Here is an 18,548-nt window from a genome sequence, read left to right on the forward strand (position 1 = left end):
TTTTTTATTTGAGCCCAGGGACTGTTGTTATCTGACCAAACCACCTAAAGGGATGGGAAATGACATCCTTTGGTATTTACATTTATTGGTATTGATATTGGTATTACATCCTTTGGTATTTATTTACATTGATATTGACATTTATCTAGTTCAGGACCTAATTACAGCACAAAACTAACACTAAATAGGTATTATTTTTATAACCCCCGGTATATTTTGTCATTTGAGGTAATTTATAGGAAGCTACTGCGATGGAAAAACAAAATAAGAAAGAATAAATTATAAAGAGGAACCAAAAATCGCAAAGCAAATAAATTCCGATGCGGAAGTGTGGAGGAGGTAGTAATAGCAATAGCCTGGGCATCAATTGACACGAAAAAGGTTTTTTACGCTGGGCTGGGCTGCTAATATACTTTCCGAAACATATCTAACACAATAAAAATACCTGTGAATAAGGTCTTTTGCAAGTTCCATGCTCACCTGTACGGTTTTGGTATTTGACCTGTTTCTGCGTGGTTCTGCAGGTTCGCCACGATGTCTTCGAGCATCTGGCTCCTGGTCCTTTCCTGCATGCGGGCGAATTTGGGCGCAGAATACGAAGCCCGCTCGCCGTTCACCACCTTAGTCAACAGCCACTCTCGGAACATGGGGCCCTTGTCAAAGACTGACTGCTCCCAGAGGTAGGGCTTGTATGCTCCCACTTCGTCTCTCGTCACGACCGACACCTGTTGACGAGCGATGGGGTGAGGGTGGTGGTAACAGAGGGGAGCTCCTGAAGGGGGTTTAACGGTCGACCAATTGGCATAATTTTGAATAAACACCAAGCCACACAAGGGAACTACTACCTAATAAGTGCTAACATTTCATGACGAGACGACCCTTAACTTAGTTGATAATCAGCGTCATCAATTTAATCCAAAGAAAATATTTATCTAGTTAAAATTTATATTAAAGGGTGTGGGTAAAGAACACTCAAAGCTAATTTTTTGTGAGCTTCCCCATAAAAATTACAATTTAACACATATTTGGGGACGATATAATAAGAGATAAACTTTTAGGCTAATGGAAAGAACCGATAATTATTTTGCAAATAATTTTACAAGGCTTTAGGAATTTGAGTCATAGTATGCAACAGAATCAAAGGTTAACCGCATTTTAATGCAATCTAATGTGGTTTAAAAGAATAACGTTAAATTGTCAATTACCTATCATTTAAGTTTCATTTAAATAAACATTTAAACATTATATCGTTTTAAAATCAATAGATATAGGTAAGTCTCTGTTGGTGACAGAATCTAGGGAGAAAACTCACTTGAATACCAGTACTGTGTGTCTAGCAATATATATTTCAGTTTTTACAACCTTTAACTTTATTCGTTTGGAAATATTACAGGTTTGAGTAATGATACAGCGTTTCGTTTAATGAGATTTATGCAGGACCATATTTTAAACTAAACACTATTCATTCCGCGAATTTTGAAAATTTGTTCTTCAGTTTAGTTAGGGAGGAAATACGAGAAAAAGTCACAGAAAGGCCTTTTATTGGAGGTCCTCCTCTCGGAGAGCTACCCGAGCAGGTCTGAGGTATGTATTATTATTATTAAAAATACACATGTGCTGATAGACATTGTCAGGTGGCACACAAGTCCCAAATAATCGCAAAAGATAATACATAAAACCAGACTTCAAAACAAATCTCTTTAACAAAACAAGTGGATCCCCATCCCATTTACAACCATCAATCAGCAAGAAAAAAAGATAAATAAAAAGAAAATTAAGCTATTACAGAAAATACAATACACCACATATCAATCAAATTACTACATATATGCCTTACATCTATTCTTAAAAGTATACACTCTGTTAGGAAAGGGTTCGAATATTTTTGCAGGTAAGGTGTTCCACTCAACAATTGCTCTATTTAGAAAAGAATTTTTTTTTATTTGTTCTCTGTGCCCGGCATTTTACCTTAAATTTGTGATCACTTCTGCCTATAAAATTTGGGTTCCCCGCCTCTTTCCTAAGATCAGTCCAAGCTTTCTCCCCCTTCAGAATTCGGAACATTCCACAAAGTCTGCTTACTTTCCTTCTAGTTTCTAGAGGTTCCCAGCCTAGCGTTTCTAGCATGTCAGACACACTCTCCATCCTCCTATGCTTCCCCAGTACATATCGGGCAGCCTTTCTTTGCACCTTTTCCAGTTTTTTAATATGACCTTCTTCATGAGGGTCCCATACAAGAGAAGCGTACTCTAAAATTGGTCTTACTAGGGTCTGATAAGCCTTCTCCTTGGTTGCTCTAACGCTCCCTTTGAGGTTTCTCATCACCCAATGAAGAGTTTTGAAAGCTTTCTTATAGATGTACTCCACATTTAGCCCCCACCCTAAGTCCTTAGTTAAATATACACCTAAGTATTTGCAAGTATCACTTCTAGGAATGACATTTTCTGAGAATTTATATTCCCTATTGTTTCCATTTACCTTATTGCTAAAAGTGATGGATTTGCATTTGCTAACATTAATATCCATCCCATTTTTTGTCACCCAATCTGCCATTTTATTAATGTCCCTTTGAAGTTTGGCACGGTCTCTGTCATTTTCGACTTTCCTGTAGATAATACAGTCGTCTGCAAAAAGTCTTATCTGAGAATTAATATTTATTGGGAGATCATTTATATATATTAAAAACAAGAGCGGGCCAAGTACGCTTCCTTGTGGGACTCCCAATGTTACCCTTGTTTTTTCAGAATACACTTCTTCTAATTTGACCCTTTGTGTTCGACCTTCCATGAAATTTCTGACCCAAGAGATTACTCTTCCATCTGTGTGTAGTGGCAATTGGCCCATCTTAAGCATTAGGCGATCGTGGTCAACTTTGTCAAAGGCTTTGGACAGGTCGACTATTATAGCATCCACTTCTATTCCCGCATCCATAGAGTCGAACATTTCTTGGCAGAACCCTAATAACTGAGTTTCGCAAGAGTGCCCTTTTATAAAACCGTATTGGCGACTATACAACCAATTCTCACTCTCCCACAAGTCCCAGAGATAATCAGCCATTATCTTTTCTAATAGCTTGCATACAACTGATGTCAAGCTTACCGGTCTATAATTATCTACTAGTGCCTTATCTCCTCCTTTGAAAATTGACGTAACATATGCCTCCTTCCAAGCATTTGGCAGGGCATTATTGTTTAAGGTAACATTGAATAAATGATTTATATAATTTGAAACTACACTACCACCCAATTTAAGCAAGTCAATTGAGATACCATCCGGCCCTTTTGATTTATTTGCCCTCATTTTCATAATTTTTTTAAAAAATTTATGCTCTCGTCGTTTTAATACTTTTGGTATTTAATATTTTTTCGCCTCCTTGTTGACTCAGAGATGTATCTACAGGATCCTTTTTATTTACTATAACCTTAAATACACTTGCATACCAATTATTAAACGCATTAGCCTTTTCCTTATCATCAACGATTAGTGTTCCATCCTCTTTTCTTAAAGCTGTTATGTTTTCCCTGTTGTCTTTCCTCCTCCGGAGGTACTTGTAAAATTTATTTCCATTATCTATCCCGATTATTTTCTGTAGAAAACTATCTTTGGCTATTTTCTTTTCTCTATTCAATTCACGAACTAATTTTTTGTAAATTATGAGCCATTCCGAGCTCTCGTTCCGTTTTTTGTGAATCACTCTCAGTTTTTTCTTCAAGGATCTAATTTTGCGGTTGTAGAACTCTGGATCAGTATTTTCTTTAAGAATTTTTTTCGGGACAAATTTATTTAATCCCTCCTCCATTATCCCCTTAAATGTTTTCCAGATTTCTTCTACATTCTGCCCACTACTTACCCATTGCAAACACTTTTCCCTTAAAAAGGTCTGGAACCCTTCCCTATTACCACGTTTATATTGCCAAACTATCTTTTTGTTTACTAGCCCCTTATACTGAGCCCTCTCACAGTTTAGATACATACGCACAGCTGAATGGTCACTTATCCCCGGAAGGACATCGACTTCCCCTACCCACTTTTTCGGTCTCACAAGTATGACGTCGAGGATGTTTCCACCATCTGTACAAAACCCTCCTCGTTTATAAGAAGACTAACGATTTCTTGGGCCTTCCCACCCCCCACCGTGACCTCGTCTGCCGACCATTGAATATGCAGTGGCTAGCTCACGCACTACTCAGCATAGGGTTTTTGTTCGTTGGAAGATTCTCCAATATAGGTGGAATATTGTATGAGATAAATTGATACAACAGTTAATGAAGAGTGAAAATACCCATTTTAGCTAAAGGAGGTTGTATGATTTGTCTTTACGCAAAGATATCTACATACGTCCTTAATCCATAAAATTATGCCACAGTACACTCGACAGTGAAAACATAAATTGTTGTGCATGTAAAATATTTTGATGAATTCACCCAGTTACTAGGAGAATAACGAAAATCGGAGTATGGAATTATTCTCAAGTTTCGTGTAGTTTAGCTTTCACCTGGCAAACGAAGGAGCAAGTATACTCAAGAAGTTAACCAAAGATGGAATACAAAACTGCGCTTCTAAACTCCCTAAAAAATTCTTTTGGGCAATATTTAAAAGAAAGAAAGTGTTCTTATTTTTGTTATATATATTCTTGCATCGGGAAATGTATATTTATTAATGACAACTTGAGTAAATTATGCCTTGCCTCGCAACTTGAAAGTATGCTAAACTAGCAAGAGCTAAGTAACTTGAAAAAAATTATGATACATATGGATGACGCGATTTCTATTTATGCCTGGAAGAGATGCTTTTAACGGTCCCAAAACACGCGTGCATTCGATTTTAAGGAAGTACATTTATATATTCTATTGTTTCAGGCTTCACTTCGTGGAAGAATTTAATATCCATACTAAATAGAAAGATTTGTACTTTTCCACAGATTTCCACAAATCTGTGGAAAAGTACAAGTCTTTCTATTTAACATGGAAAGTACATTTATATTGAATCATATTCGAATATAAATTTTCTTCGCCAATCCCAACATGCATCTAATGAGTTCCCAGCCCCAGGGAAAGTGTGCATGCATAATTTTGTCGCAGTTACGGAATTTGATGAATTTTTCTGTGTCTTTGGCACAAATAAACTGCATGGGATCAAGATCTGCTAATGTAAGAAGAGAAACTTAAAACGGTGACGGTCATCTGGCCATAGGGATATGATATTTCTCAAATGCAGCGATATTAAAACGTAGTTTTCACTGCTTTTACTCAGGCAACGAGTGAAATTCGAGTACACTATAAGAGTATTTAGTGAAAATATTTGATAAATATTCAAAAATCACATTGTTTTAATAATGTTAAATTATTAATAATATTAATACTAATGATACATACTATTAAATCTAATTTTGCCTTCTACAAGTATATTTTTGCATGATGGCGCCAATTTCAATAGTACATTTTCCAATTTAATGAAAAATCCCGAATTTGATGGATAATACACCACGAGAAAGAAAATTTTATTCTCTTGCAGATATATTTGCGAGATAAGATACTAAAACCGTGAGCTTTTTCCCAGGGAAATACATATAACCCAATAAAGTGGTATCTAAGAATGACGGGAAACGATAAAATTCTCACTGAGGTTAATAAGGATGGTGCGGAGGCTTATCTACATCTACTTGATACCCCGCAAGCCGCCGCAAGGGCGTGTGGCGGGGGGTGTTAGGAAACCACCCGTAATTTAGGCACTGACTTTCTACCCCGAAAGTTCAGGTTTGAATTCCGGAGATCTGATTTCAATTGGTTATCCCGATCACTTAAGGTGCTCAGTGAAGATCAGTTTAAATGAGTCCAGAAAATTCCAGTGAGCCGGCTGGTAGAGCGGAGAGGGCGTAGGAGAGGAGTGTGGGAAATAGATGGAAAGCAGAGGGATGCAGCACAGTTCGTCAGGTGGGGTACCTATCGTTAAGAGTAAGCTAACGTCGATGCAGGGTTTCTCTCCACCTTCCTCCATTCCCTGAACATCCTACCTCTACGATATTACCTTGCGCGAAAACTCGAATTTTGGTCGACTCCCCTAATAGCTAATAATTTAATTCGCAGTGGGTATGAAATGATAGAATAGCCAATCTTCGGGTTGCAAGGCCATTGAATGAATGAAGTAATTCTTCAAAACTTATGATTAAATTAGTTAGCAACTTTCTAAGAACATTATGAATTCAAAATATAAACTCAAATTTTAAGTAAAGCAAATCATGCGTTTAGAAGTATTGAGAACAGTTAAAAAAATAATATCTGAGAAATTAAAATTTGAAATAATGCATTTAAACTTTTGAGCATTTTACAAAAAAGTAATTTACTTTTCATACCGACTATAAGGTAGCGATTAAATAATTAAATTAATTGACTGCTATCCATTAGTCCTGATTGGGTTTGATGTCTGCATCTGTATAATTTAATATTGTGTGTGTTTATCTGATTGACTTTATATAATAAATAATCTGATTGACTTTATATAATAACTAATATGATTGACTTTATATAATAACAGGTGAACAGTCTTAAGATAGCAGGGGTGGGAAGAAAATGGTGTCCGGCTGGTGTACGGGATGGCAGTGGGGACAGGAAGAGGAGGCGTCAGCAAGGAGGGGGAGAGACAAAGAGGGACGTGTTGACTGTATAGGACTTGAGGAGGGGAAAACATCCTTCTCGTTTGAGGATACCATTGGGGTTTCAAGGTTTTCGATTGTGAGGGCGGGAGAGAGAGAGAGAAGGTTGGGACGGTAAGAGAGAGATAGGAGGAGGAGAGGCATGCGGTGTAAGTGGTGCACGGGGCTGTTGTGGGGTGCTCGAAGTGGGAAGGGGATTGAGAGCGTTAGCGAGGAAGTGAGCTTCGTTGAATACACGATTTGTTTGAGAAAGAAAGGAAGAATGGATACAAATGCTAGACGTTTTATTGGTGCGTATGAAACTGTATGGGATACGGAATCAGTAAAAACATTATTTTTAAGAAAGTTCATTTTTTCATACATCACCGACGAAGGGAAAGTTTTGACGGTGAAGATTTAAAATCCCTTTGAAAGGGATTTTTAAAGCTCACATCTCCCGTTTTACAATAATACTGCTTTGAATGAATTCAATGGTGGATCAAAAATTATGCCGCATATTTAAAAATATTTTGGCATTCTTAAAATTACCTTGTAATTTAATAGAATAAATTCACAAAAATTATGGGACTCAGTGGATGGCAGGTGTACCGACATTTTATCTCACATACCTACCGATACTCGATAGGAATCATAGGGATAGGGAGAATATTGATACTTAAGCCGTGCATTTCTCGTTTTAACAAAATTGGTTTTCCGATGTTCCTATAATTCTAGGCCATTGGTAATCAAGTTGCCATCGTATTCTAAAATCGACGGGAACTATTGGATTTTCTGTATAATATGCCAATACTTGATGCATAAGATGAATGATTCACCATAGGTATTGATACTTTTGGTAATCCGTCTGCAATCGCCTCTAATCCGTGAGGGTAAAAGAAAAGGCAAGAGGGTATTGATTGACTGATGTAGTTTGGAATTCATGAGCGTGAAGACGGGCATTGACACCGAATCAATGGGGAATAGGCTAAAAAAGGCCCAGTTGAGAGAAGAGGGGAGATTAAAGTGTGCCTCGGAGGTTGATAGGGTTATTAAGGGATCTGTTTGAATGATGATTGGCGGTATGCCACCGAGAAAAGGGACGGATTTCAGAGAGGAAGAAATAAAAAAAATCAAATAATATTTCTTGTTTAGGGTTGACTCTAAGGGGCAAGCGTTCATTCGTGAAAATAATCATTCCCAATCTCTTTTCTTCTTTACTTTTACATTTTTTTCATTTGACGCACACGGATTTTCCAGGTGACGGAAGCGGTGAATGGGATTGACGGAAAGGGGTTGCCTAGTGGTGGGATGAGGGAAGAAGAGATAGCCGGGGTTAAACCGAGAACATACCACCATCGTGCCAGCGACGGAAGTGCTTCGACGTCGAGATGTCGGCAGCATCGTAAATCCACGCGGGTGGGATAATGTGGGAATCAATAGTGCCATGCAATCAAATAGGGTACAAGAGAGACTGCGATGGTTCAAATGGGAAGGTAATTAAAACCATCTACACGCCTGCGTACATTAATTATCGTAGAAGAAAACAATCGAACAGATAACGAATAATTTATACCTCTAACATCTAGCTCAATTTTCATATTCATGCTCTAAATGTATTAATGAAATCAATAATAAAAGTCTCTAGCATTAATATTTGCGCAAACTGCAATTAAATAGCCCTTACAAAAATTGACCTCTCTACACATATTTCATAATTTGCATTTGCTTACACATAATTTCCTAATTAAAGTTAGAATATAGATTCATCGTAGGTTAATTCTCAACTTTTGCTTAACGTAATATCATAATTACTCTGCTAAATGATCTTGATTGACTGATTATATAAAATATCGAACGATCTTTAGCGGGTAATTATTCTATATACGGGTAGTAAGGTGATCGCTGATAGTAAATGGCCAATTCGAATTTTGTTCATCAAACACTAGCACTTCGAAGTGCATAACTTGCTGCTAGATCTATTAAAGGAAAACAATCGAATAAAGATAATGAAAAAAATTTAATTGACACAATTTTCATGATGCATAATACACTTATTCTGCACTGTAATTATCTTGAAGGGGTAACATTCTTCAATTTGAAGAGCCAAGTCCTTTCCTTGAAATCAACTTAATTTAGAGGAAACTATGTAGAATGTGGAAACTCCCTTTGGGGACCGTCACAGTTTAACTGGCGAAAGCCTACTTGCATTGGGGTCACCCATGACACAAGGAATACCAGAAGGAAGAGAAGAAAGGTTATCCACGCTACGACTGTTTTTCAGTGAGATTAATCTAAAGGCATCTAACCCCAGTAAGACAGGCACCATGTCCTTTTAAAAGGAGAAGTAAGTAACATTAAAAATAATTGTCGATGGAGGCAAAGTTAGCATTATTGAACGGCAAGGTTTCATAATAAGAAAATAATACATAAATCAGGGATTACTTTCATAATGATGGAGACGATTTTTTAGCAGATTTTTTTCCGCGAATGACCAAAAGACGAATGAAGAGCCCACATTATAAAGACTTTTCTATTCATTCGTAAGACCACGTGGCATAAAAATTATGATTCTCGCCAGCAAAAGACTTAAATGACGTCCGAATTATATTAATCAATTTGTGAATACTTTAAATATTATTCTTTCTGCCCAAACGTGGAAATCGCCGCAGTGAAAAACTGCAAGTCGTGTAACGAGTGCTTGCTGTTGGAGCAGGATGTAAGCCGAGATGGAAGGGAAAGTTGGGGGATGGGGGGTTGAGTTGGTGAGGGGGGAAAAAGGGATAGTGTATATGTGTGAGTGTGTCTGCGTGAGAAAGAGGGAGATGGTGTGATATAGAGTGGGCGGTGGGGCAGTGGGCGATTTGAAAGGCGCAAATCGGGCGAATATCACGTCGACGCACATCAGAGCCGGGTTTTTGTTTGCTATCTTCCCCACAAGTGGTGATCCCCCATTGGCCCTTTTGTGAGTCGCACTGTTTGGTTTAGGTTTTCCTCTCCGTGTTTTCATGCCTGAGGATTGATTTCTTTTTTTTCAAATGTGAGCAATTCCTTTCGGAAGTGACGATGATAACAGATGAGCTTTTTTCAAAAGCAATATCCCAAGGTTGCAATTAAAGCGGATGGAATTTCGATGACGGAAATTTTAGGAGAAATATCATATAAATTTCAGATATACATGTGAATTCCCTTAAAAATCGCGGAAAAGATGTGAATATCTCTCGATTTAACTCTTAGGAAACAATCACTTTTCAAGGAATAGCCTCCAAATTGTTAGATTTACTTGTTAATTAGCCCATAAGCTAACCAATTGTATTATAAGTCGCTGGACTTAAATATAAAATTTATTTATTCCTGTGAAGCTCTTTGAAATTTTTTTCCTCATGAGTTTGACTTAAGAGCTTGAATCACCAGGGCACCATTGATTTTCTCGACGTTTCAAAATAGGTTTGCGGAGGACGAGATAGAATAAAAAATTCGAAGAGGCCAATTTTCATTAGGAACGAAGTAGAGGTTTACTATGAAGTAATTATATGCTACCCGAAACGTGATTTTCAAAGTAATGACGCGTAAAATCATTTAATAAACTCTTTAGGCACAAGAGAAATGCAAAATTTCAAATCAAATTACGATGACTCATTTTAACATTTTAAAGAAGTGGGCATCATTATCATGAATGATTTTAATAGTAAACGTATAAGTAGTGTAAGAGTATGGAAAACTATTTGAGTTCCCGAATGTGGTCATAATAATAAATTATTCACAATTCTTCCTTCTATTTCCGCCCTTATTGTCTGGTAACGCATAATGTCCTACGATTTGTCCTATGAAATACTGTAGCGTATAATATCTGCATTCAGCTCATAAAACTTGTACCTAATATCACCCAATGGAGTAGGAGAAAAATAATCCTTAATGCTAATGGCCGGAAAAGTTGCTAAGAACCTGAATTTGTTAAGATTGCCGCACAATCCTTGTTTTTTGACTTAACTTTGACTCCACCAGAAAATTAGAAAGGAGTTTATGGAATAAACTATTAACAATGATTTAACCAAAGATGACAAAGGAGCATTGTGTAGAATGGAGTAAATGTGAACTGCCAAAATAAAATGGAAAATCTATAGAATTTAAATACGAAAACATATCTTAGGAGAATTGGATAACGACAAGAAGAAAGGGCAGTAGGGAAAGCTATCATATAAGGCCATAAGGATTGGAACAGTGCGTTTCATGGCACATGATTGCTTGCCCTCCAGTCCTTTCCTCTTTAGTTGTTTACTTCTCCTTTAATGGGCGAAACAGCTCCCTAATAACACCTCCTGGCATAAGAACGACACTTGGTTCCATAAACCCCCCACCGAGTGTAAATTACGTTTCCTCGATAGCTCAAGTGATCAGAGCATCGGCAAGTCGAAAGATCCGTGGTTGAAGTCCAGGTCAAGGAAATATATATAAACCATAAACACAGTAATCAACCCGAAGGTCGGTTTGGTAGGTGATGGCAGAGTTCACCCAGTACTAAGCCCGACGGCGTGTGAAATTCACACATCAGGGTAGGGGGGCCAGTTCCTTTCCCTGTGCCGATTATGGTTTCCCAGGAAGATCTGGTACCCGAAAAATCACATAGCTTGGGTGGAGCTGCAAGTGCCCAGAGTGCCTTGCCCGGGACTCAAACCCGGGACCCTCCGATCAATAGTCCAACGCTCTACCCCCTGGACTATATATATATATATATATATATATATATATATATATATATATATATATATATATATATATATATATATATATATATATATATATATATATATATATATATATATATATATATAATGAATATGTATACATATCATCATCATCATCAGTATTTCAAACCTAGGATGGGTTAACTGCAGCCTCTACATTCTCCTCTATTTGAATACAAGGCTGCATACTACCTTGATCAAAAAGTTCCCGGAATAACCACCGTGTGGCGCTCCCATCGTTCCGATTTGAGTTCTGTTTTTTTTGTTAAATTGGTACATCTGTTGTTGATATTCCCTTTAAATCTTAGTGTCATAACTTGACATTTGCAAAAGTTACGGTCGGTTTTCGGTATGTCCATCAGTGCTTCCTGCGATTTTTCCATTACTTCCTCTCGGCTGCTAAAACGCGTTCCCCGTAATGGTTTTTTAACTCGATTGAACAGAAAGAAGTCACAGGGAGCCAAATCAGGTGAATTCGGTGGCTGTTGGATGGTATTTGTTGCATTTTTCGTCAAAAAATTACGAATAATGATAGCACTGTGCGACGGTGCGTTATCATGGTGCAAAATCCACGAGTTTTCTGCCCACATTTCTGGTATCTTTCGGCGAATTGCTTCACGCAAACGTCTCATAACGCCCAAATAATACTCTTTGTTTACTGTCTGGCCTTCTGGCAAAAATTCATGATGCACTACACCGTTGTAATCCATGAAAACCGTCAGCATTGCCTTCTTTTTTGACTGAAAACGACGTGGTTTTTTTGGTCTCGGCTCATTTGGTGAACGCCATTCACTTGCCTGATGTCTGGATTGCGTGTCGTACTCATAAACCCACGTCTCGTCTCCAGTAATGATCCTTTTGATGAATGTGGGATCGGATTCAGCCTCGCAAATCATGTCTTTTGCGACGTCAACACGGTCTCTTTTTTGCATGAAATTGAGGTCTTTTGGCATGCTACACGACGGAAACCCAAATCATTAACCACAATGTCTTGGGCGGATCCATAGGCAATGTTCAAGTCCTCCGCTATTTCTCTGATGGTTAATTTGCGGTTATTGACCAACATTTCTTTTACTTTATCAATTTTTTCACCGACTTTCGATGTCGATGGTCTGCCACTGCGTTCATCATCTTCGATTGACTCACGACCACTTCTGAACCGCTCGTGCCACTGGTAAACGACCGTTTTTTTTAGAGAATCGTTGCCGAAACACATTTCCAACGTCCGTGCGCCACTAAATCCGTTTTTTACGCAAAATTTAATACAAGTTCGTTGTTGCAAATTTAAATCCATTTCTCCAATTGTAAAAAATCGCCAACACACACAGAGATAGATGTACTCTTGGCTACGTAACTTTTGCAAATGTCAAGTTATGACACTAAGATTTAAAGGGAATATCAACAACAGATGTACCAATTTAACAAAAAAAAACAGAACTCAAATCGGAACGATGGGAGCGCCACACGGTGGTTATTCCGGGAACTTTTTGATCAAGGTAGTATTCTAGGGATAATAATGTGGTGTTGTGGTAATGTTTCCCGTTGCTTTCCATATCGAAGTACTGCGGCCGATACCGTGAACTTCACTCTCGCCCACAGCTGTGGCAGCTGATGCCGGGCCGACCCACTCGGTCTGCGCCACAAGTGCCTAATGGTGAAACTGCTGCCTTTCACCATGGGTTCAGGGTAGCTTTTTAGTAGGAGTCTATTTTTCTTGTTGTCTTGTTCCGAAATACCATTGTGCTTTTCCTGCTAATGTGTGGTTGCCTCGTTCCGGAAAAACATTAACAAACTTGATCTAAGCTGAAAAAGTTTCGCCGGCACGGGTACCCAACCAGCGACCACAGGCAGACACGCTATCCCTGTTCCACCCCCGCCCCCAAATATATATAATTATAAATAATATGGCGTATTTACTCGCGTATTCCGTTTTATTATTGTTCTGGAAAAATTATGCCAAGAACAAAAAAATAAATTAAAAGGTAACGGCTTTCTTTTTTTGGCATCAGAAAGTAATTTAATAGATATTCACAAAATTTATTCTGCTCTGCTTAGAATCATACTGCACCGAAATAATGACAGACTATTGAATTACACTGGAAACACATTATTGTACATGAAGGAAGGTTTCTCTGGGCCACGTAAAATATCAAAGATCCGTTACCTTATTAATACGTTAATTGATATAAAGATTTTGCTAAATGAAAATATATGGTATTTTCACATTTTAAAAGTAAAAGCAAAACCAGAGTATATAAAATATTTCTGGCACTCGCAATAATACTTTTACAAAATGAGAAATTTGATTGAGCTTAGTTTAGAGTTTGCAAAATTGACTATCAATCACCGTCACTGCTTTTGGTAACGTTTTATTGTTTAATTTTAATGTTAGTAAACTTTCATTATCCCTGGGTAGCCGATTCATTAATTTATACTTCCGTTATACTTGGCAGTCCATCACCATCAATTGCACTCTTAGGGCGAAAGACATAGTGATGCATTTAATGCATCACTATGATGCTATGATGCATATGATCCATTTAATGCATCATAAATGTAATAATAGTGATGCATATGTAATAAACATATGCATCACTATTACCACACTTAAATATAAAAAAATAATAAAAACTTTTTCATCTATTTTGAAATTGCCAAGTGTGTTCAACTTAGCCCCAAAGCACACTTCAGAAGTTACGCACAACTCATGCTTGGATGGGCTATGCAGGAACGTCGGGCATGAATTTAGATAATCCATATATTTAACATTCTGTTTTACTGCGGAATAAATCAATCAGACTTCTCTATATACCCATGCTGCATTATGACTTTCAATGACATTGGTACGCTCAGACTCAAAAGTTTTTTCTCTTCGCCTTACGCTTTTGCCGAGCTGCTGCTGCGGCCAGGCAGAATGTAACACTCAACTCACCTCGTATCTCGTGGGCTTCCTTCTTATCCTGGGACTAGTCCGAACGAGAATGAACGTGTGAAGGAAGTGGCTCTTGATGCAGGCAGGGGAGAAAGCCGTGTTATCCGCCTCCAGGAACACCACGCAGACGATATCGTTGCCGATATGTCTCTTCCTCTGGAGCTGCGGGAAGTGAGAGAAAGAGAAATAATTCAGGGGTGAATGAATGAAAATCCGCAATCACCGATCCGGAGTAGTGGAGATGACTATGGAGCATGGTCGAATAAAAGTTCTTTTGTGGGGTTTGACCCGAGGAATCCTAGCTCATCCCGTCTGGAACTCGCGCACCGTCTTCCAAACACAATTCTTTAGGCTATATTTGCGGGTTACAGTCCCATAAAACTTTAAATTTTACGAATTATTTTGTCTCTCTTGACAAAACTTGAGCTGCCACTAGATGCAATAATAGCACTTTCAGATTTATATTCTTAATTAGCATCTTAATAAATATACAAACTTACAATCGGTAGCAAAACTTGAAATTTTCAAAATTATAAAATCGTTATACTCAACCCACCGTTCAAATTTTGGCTTATTTCCTTAAAAAAAGGTGATTAATGACAACTTTCTCGACTCGATTATTCACCAAGAGAGAAGAAAAATGAGACCAGATTGGCTTCTATAAATGCTGCAGCAAGGCTCGGCTATGAACTCAGCCGAACGAGTTGGTTCCCTTTACGTTTATTGTAATAATGTTAGCATTATCATAGAACGCTGATATTTAAGTGAAAAACCGACCTTGGGGTAAGCAGAAAACAAAACTCTGGCATCATGAATTTTTTTGAGGCGTTTAGGGTATGGTATGGCCACAAAAGTCGAAGCACCTATGCAACCATTTCAAAAATACTGCATTGAAATAAGTAAAAAGATAACGTAATATCATGGGTATATTCCGAATAAACATAAGCAGAAAGTGAAATATTTTAAAATTTTCAAATACTGTACAATATGAACACGCAATGACTAAAGAATGTGAATATATAATGGTATAAGACCACTATAAGCAGCATTTGATTTAAAAATAGAATCACTTAGGAATCGTGCGTCAGTGACTATTAAAGTACTTTGAAGGAACATATACCTGTAACTTGACCTTTGCTCCTCTCGGCTCTTCATGAATTAAATTTATAATTACGACATAGAAAAGTTGACAAATATCTCCCATCACTCCAAAGCGAAGAAAGATACTTCTTTTTATATATACATCTAGCTCTGCGGTTTGCTATTTTGATTAATTTTGATATGAATGTACTTATGCATCAAATCTAATTATTATTTATTTTCCTTGGTTTATATTTCAGAATGACGCCCTAAAAAGTTACATAAATTCAACCAGCCAATTTAAAAAACGTAGCTCTTTTTCATCTGCATATTAAGAGCAAAACTAAAATTTGATAAATATTGGAATGAGCAATCATTGGAATCTGTAAACCATGCACAAGAGTCTTTAATCTCACTAAAGCCATTCTATCAGACTACTTTGTTTGTTTGTTTGTTTCATGTACCACAAAAATGTAGCTATCAAAATTGAAGTAGATCAGACTCGAAAATATCATTTTCCCTTTACATCTAGCTGAAAATAAATAGACAAGAATTTATTTGTACCACTTTAGAATAAAGTACAACTAATCGTTTTCCATTTGGAATCTATTTAGACATTACTGAGTCTTAAGAAACATTATGTCTGGAATTGAGGGAACTCTTGGCGTAATCTTGATGCATAGCATTTTCGGAATTTTTGTGTAGTAAAAATATATGTCAAAAGCACAATAAATGACGTTTTCTTGGAATCACAACCGTCTGTTTTCTACTATCGATTTTTTCCAGCCGTTAAAAAGAAAATAAAAACATTTGAAGGCATTATCTGTGGTACGTTTCAACTGAGTCGTAGAAAGTTGACGCCATCATAGCTGAGGCTGAATTCAGTTGAGGTGAATCACCATTTCTTTTGACATTACCAATATCCTGCAACGCTACATACCCCTAAACAGCAACCAACGGAGTAAGCATTTGAATTTCAGAGATGTTTAAAACGTTGGAAGGCAAATAGCAGCTAAACAAACGCAGTTAACAGCTAAACAGAAGATTCTTACAGCATTTTTTTTTCAATTTCTTGATATTTCAGCACTTAAAGTTACAAGCAAAATATCCCTCTTACGATAGAGTTGTAGTTTACAAAAAACTAATTAAATCCAAAACGGGAAAATTGTTGGTATTCTCTTTCGTTTGTGCTGAAAAAGTCCGTTTAAATTCAAAGGGGAAATATTTTATAACTAATTTAAAATACATTGAGAAAATTCAGTTATGTTTGCTAATTATATTTTCCTTCGAATAAAATTATTCTGGGAGAAACATAATCATGTAAATACTTTTAACGATTAATACTTAAGCACAAATCAGCAGGAGAAAACGACTGGCTTGATGCTTACAAAAGTTTAATGGCTGAAGGAAATATACTTTTATGGACACTATTATTCACATTACTGTGAAATGGTGTTAAAGCGTTAGCCAACCACTAATTCAATTTATTGACTACAAATATATTACTCATTATTTAATAGTGTACAGTTTCTTTAATAGCGGCCTAAGGCCATATCAAGGTTTTAATATGACAATGCTATGGATACATAGCATTATCATGATTGGTACAAATAGCTGGCCTCACTCCTCTGTCAAGTGGGTAGAATATAACAGCTCTATAATTCCTCAAAGGTCGTACATTACATGCCTAAGGGCATTTGCACGCACTATATCATGCTGATATTGATACACAGGATCCATAAGTTAGACAATGACATGAAGTACTCTTGTAAATCGACATGCGGCACTCTCTAAAAGCGATTGAAATCAGATAGGCGATTCATAAATCATGAATGGGTGCGGCCTAATGTGGATAATCGAGATAATACGCAATGCCCTTCACAACTCCTGCAAGACATACGAGTAGAATCGGGTATTTTTGATTTGTTGTAATATTTTGCTTTATTAAAAAATGTTGTTTGGTGTTGAAAATTTCTCCATTAACGAATCTATTGAATAGATTTCACCCAATAAAAATGATAATGATTAAAATTTAGATGGATTTAAATAATAACAGAAAATTTTTCTTCAAGTTTGATTTGTTCTATAACATCAAATCTCAGATTTCTAAACTATTTTCCTTCCCATATTTGCTCCCTTAAATGCGATAATAAAGCCATATTATCGAGTAAATATTTTTACATTAGCTTTTAAAATAAGTGAAATAGTAAATATTATGTTTTTTTGCCTTTTTTTGAATTATTTTCTTTATGGTTTCAGGCTCAACAAAATACAATTTTGCACATTCGGTCATCATCTATGACTAGAACAAGGCTAACATTTTTCTTATTCTTCTATTAATGTCCAAGGGAGAGAGAAAAAGACTGGTTTTTTGATGGAATGCCCTGAATAACCGAAAGTGTTAGTTCCCGCGTATTTATCTTTCTTCCTGTGTCAAATTTGAAAAAGAAGTGAATTTGGAACACTCAAATAATATAAAACACTCTTCTACCTCCAATTTAAGCTCTTGCATACCACAGATAGAGTTTCTGGAAAAAACGTTATGTTAACAGAGAGATAGAGAAATAGTAGAGAGAACAAGAGTAATTAAAGTTAATAATATTAAAATCTCGTTTCCGATTTTCAAGTTCACTCAACGGAATTGATAAAAGAACCTTTGGGATATGTTTGTGCGTATCACCAATAACACAGATATTTGAACCCTAACTCAATCTACAGGAGCCACTAGCCATGCCCTTGCCATGAGTGAATAACTACAAAAGCTGAACGGTAATGATGACGTATGACCATTTTAATTACGAGTACTTAATGAAAATGTCGTTCTGTTAGAAATTTAAGGGCAAAATAACGAAATACTCTCGCTGCATACATACCTTCTGAGGATCATGCTTTTCATAAGGCAGCTGTGTGGAAACATGGAACATAATTTCAATTCCTCTCCAATTGGTGTAGACAGAGTAGAGTCCAGTGAGGTCGTGCACCGTGTCCAGCCCACCTTTGTACTTATCAAAACCTGCGACGAAAGAGAAATTTTTCTATGTTATAAGAAGACTCATGGTGAGCAAGACTAAAACCGATAAAATGGCAATATATTTGTTACCATAATTGTCCATTATTTAAATATAATTTTTTTGAAAATTTAGTGATGCCAACACAAAATTTC

The 18,548-nt window shown here is 36.9% G+C and overlaps 1 protein-coding gene across 1 annotated transcript in view; it reads right to left on the reverse strand.

Moving 5' to 3' along the window:
- LOC139687781 (uncharacterized) overlaps positions 1 to 18,548 on the reverse strand; it is a 519,942-nt gene that overhangs the window by 35,340 nt on the left and 466,054 nt on the right. The window contains exons 8-10 of the mRNA XM_071585075.1: positions 18,259 to 18,398; positions 14,306 to 14,467; positions 481 to 725 (exon numbers count right to left, since the gene is read on the reverse strand). Coding sequence (XP_071441176.1) covers positions 481 to 725; positions 14,306 to 14,467; positions 18,259 to 18,398 — 547 coding nt within the window. The remainder of the gene's footprint in view (positions 1 to 480; positions 726 to 14,305; positions 14,468 to 18,258; positions 18,399 to 18,548) is intronic.

This window comes from Hetaerina americana, unplaced genomic scaffold, assembly GCF_022747635.1.
Source record: "Hetaerina americana unplaced genomic scaffold, ioHetAmer1.1.p SCAF_2, whole genome shotgun sequence".
Taxonomy (NCBI): domain Eukaryota; kingdom Metazoa; phylum Arthropoda; class Insecta; order Odonata; family Calopterygidae; genus Hetaerina; species Hetaerina americana.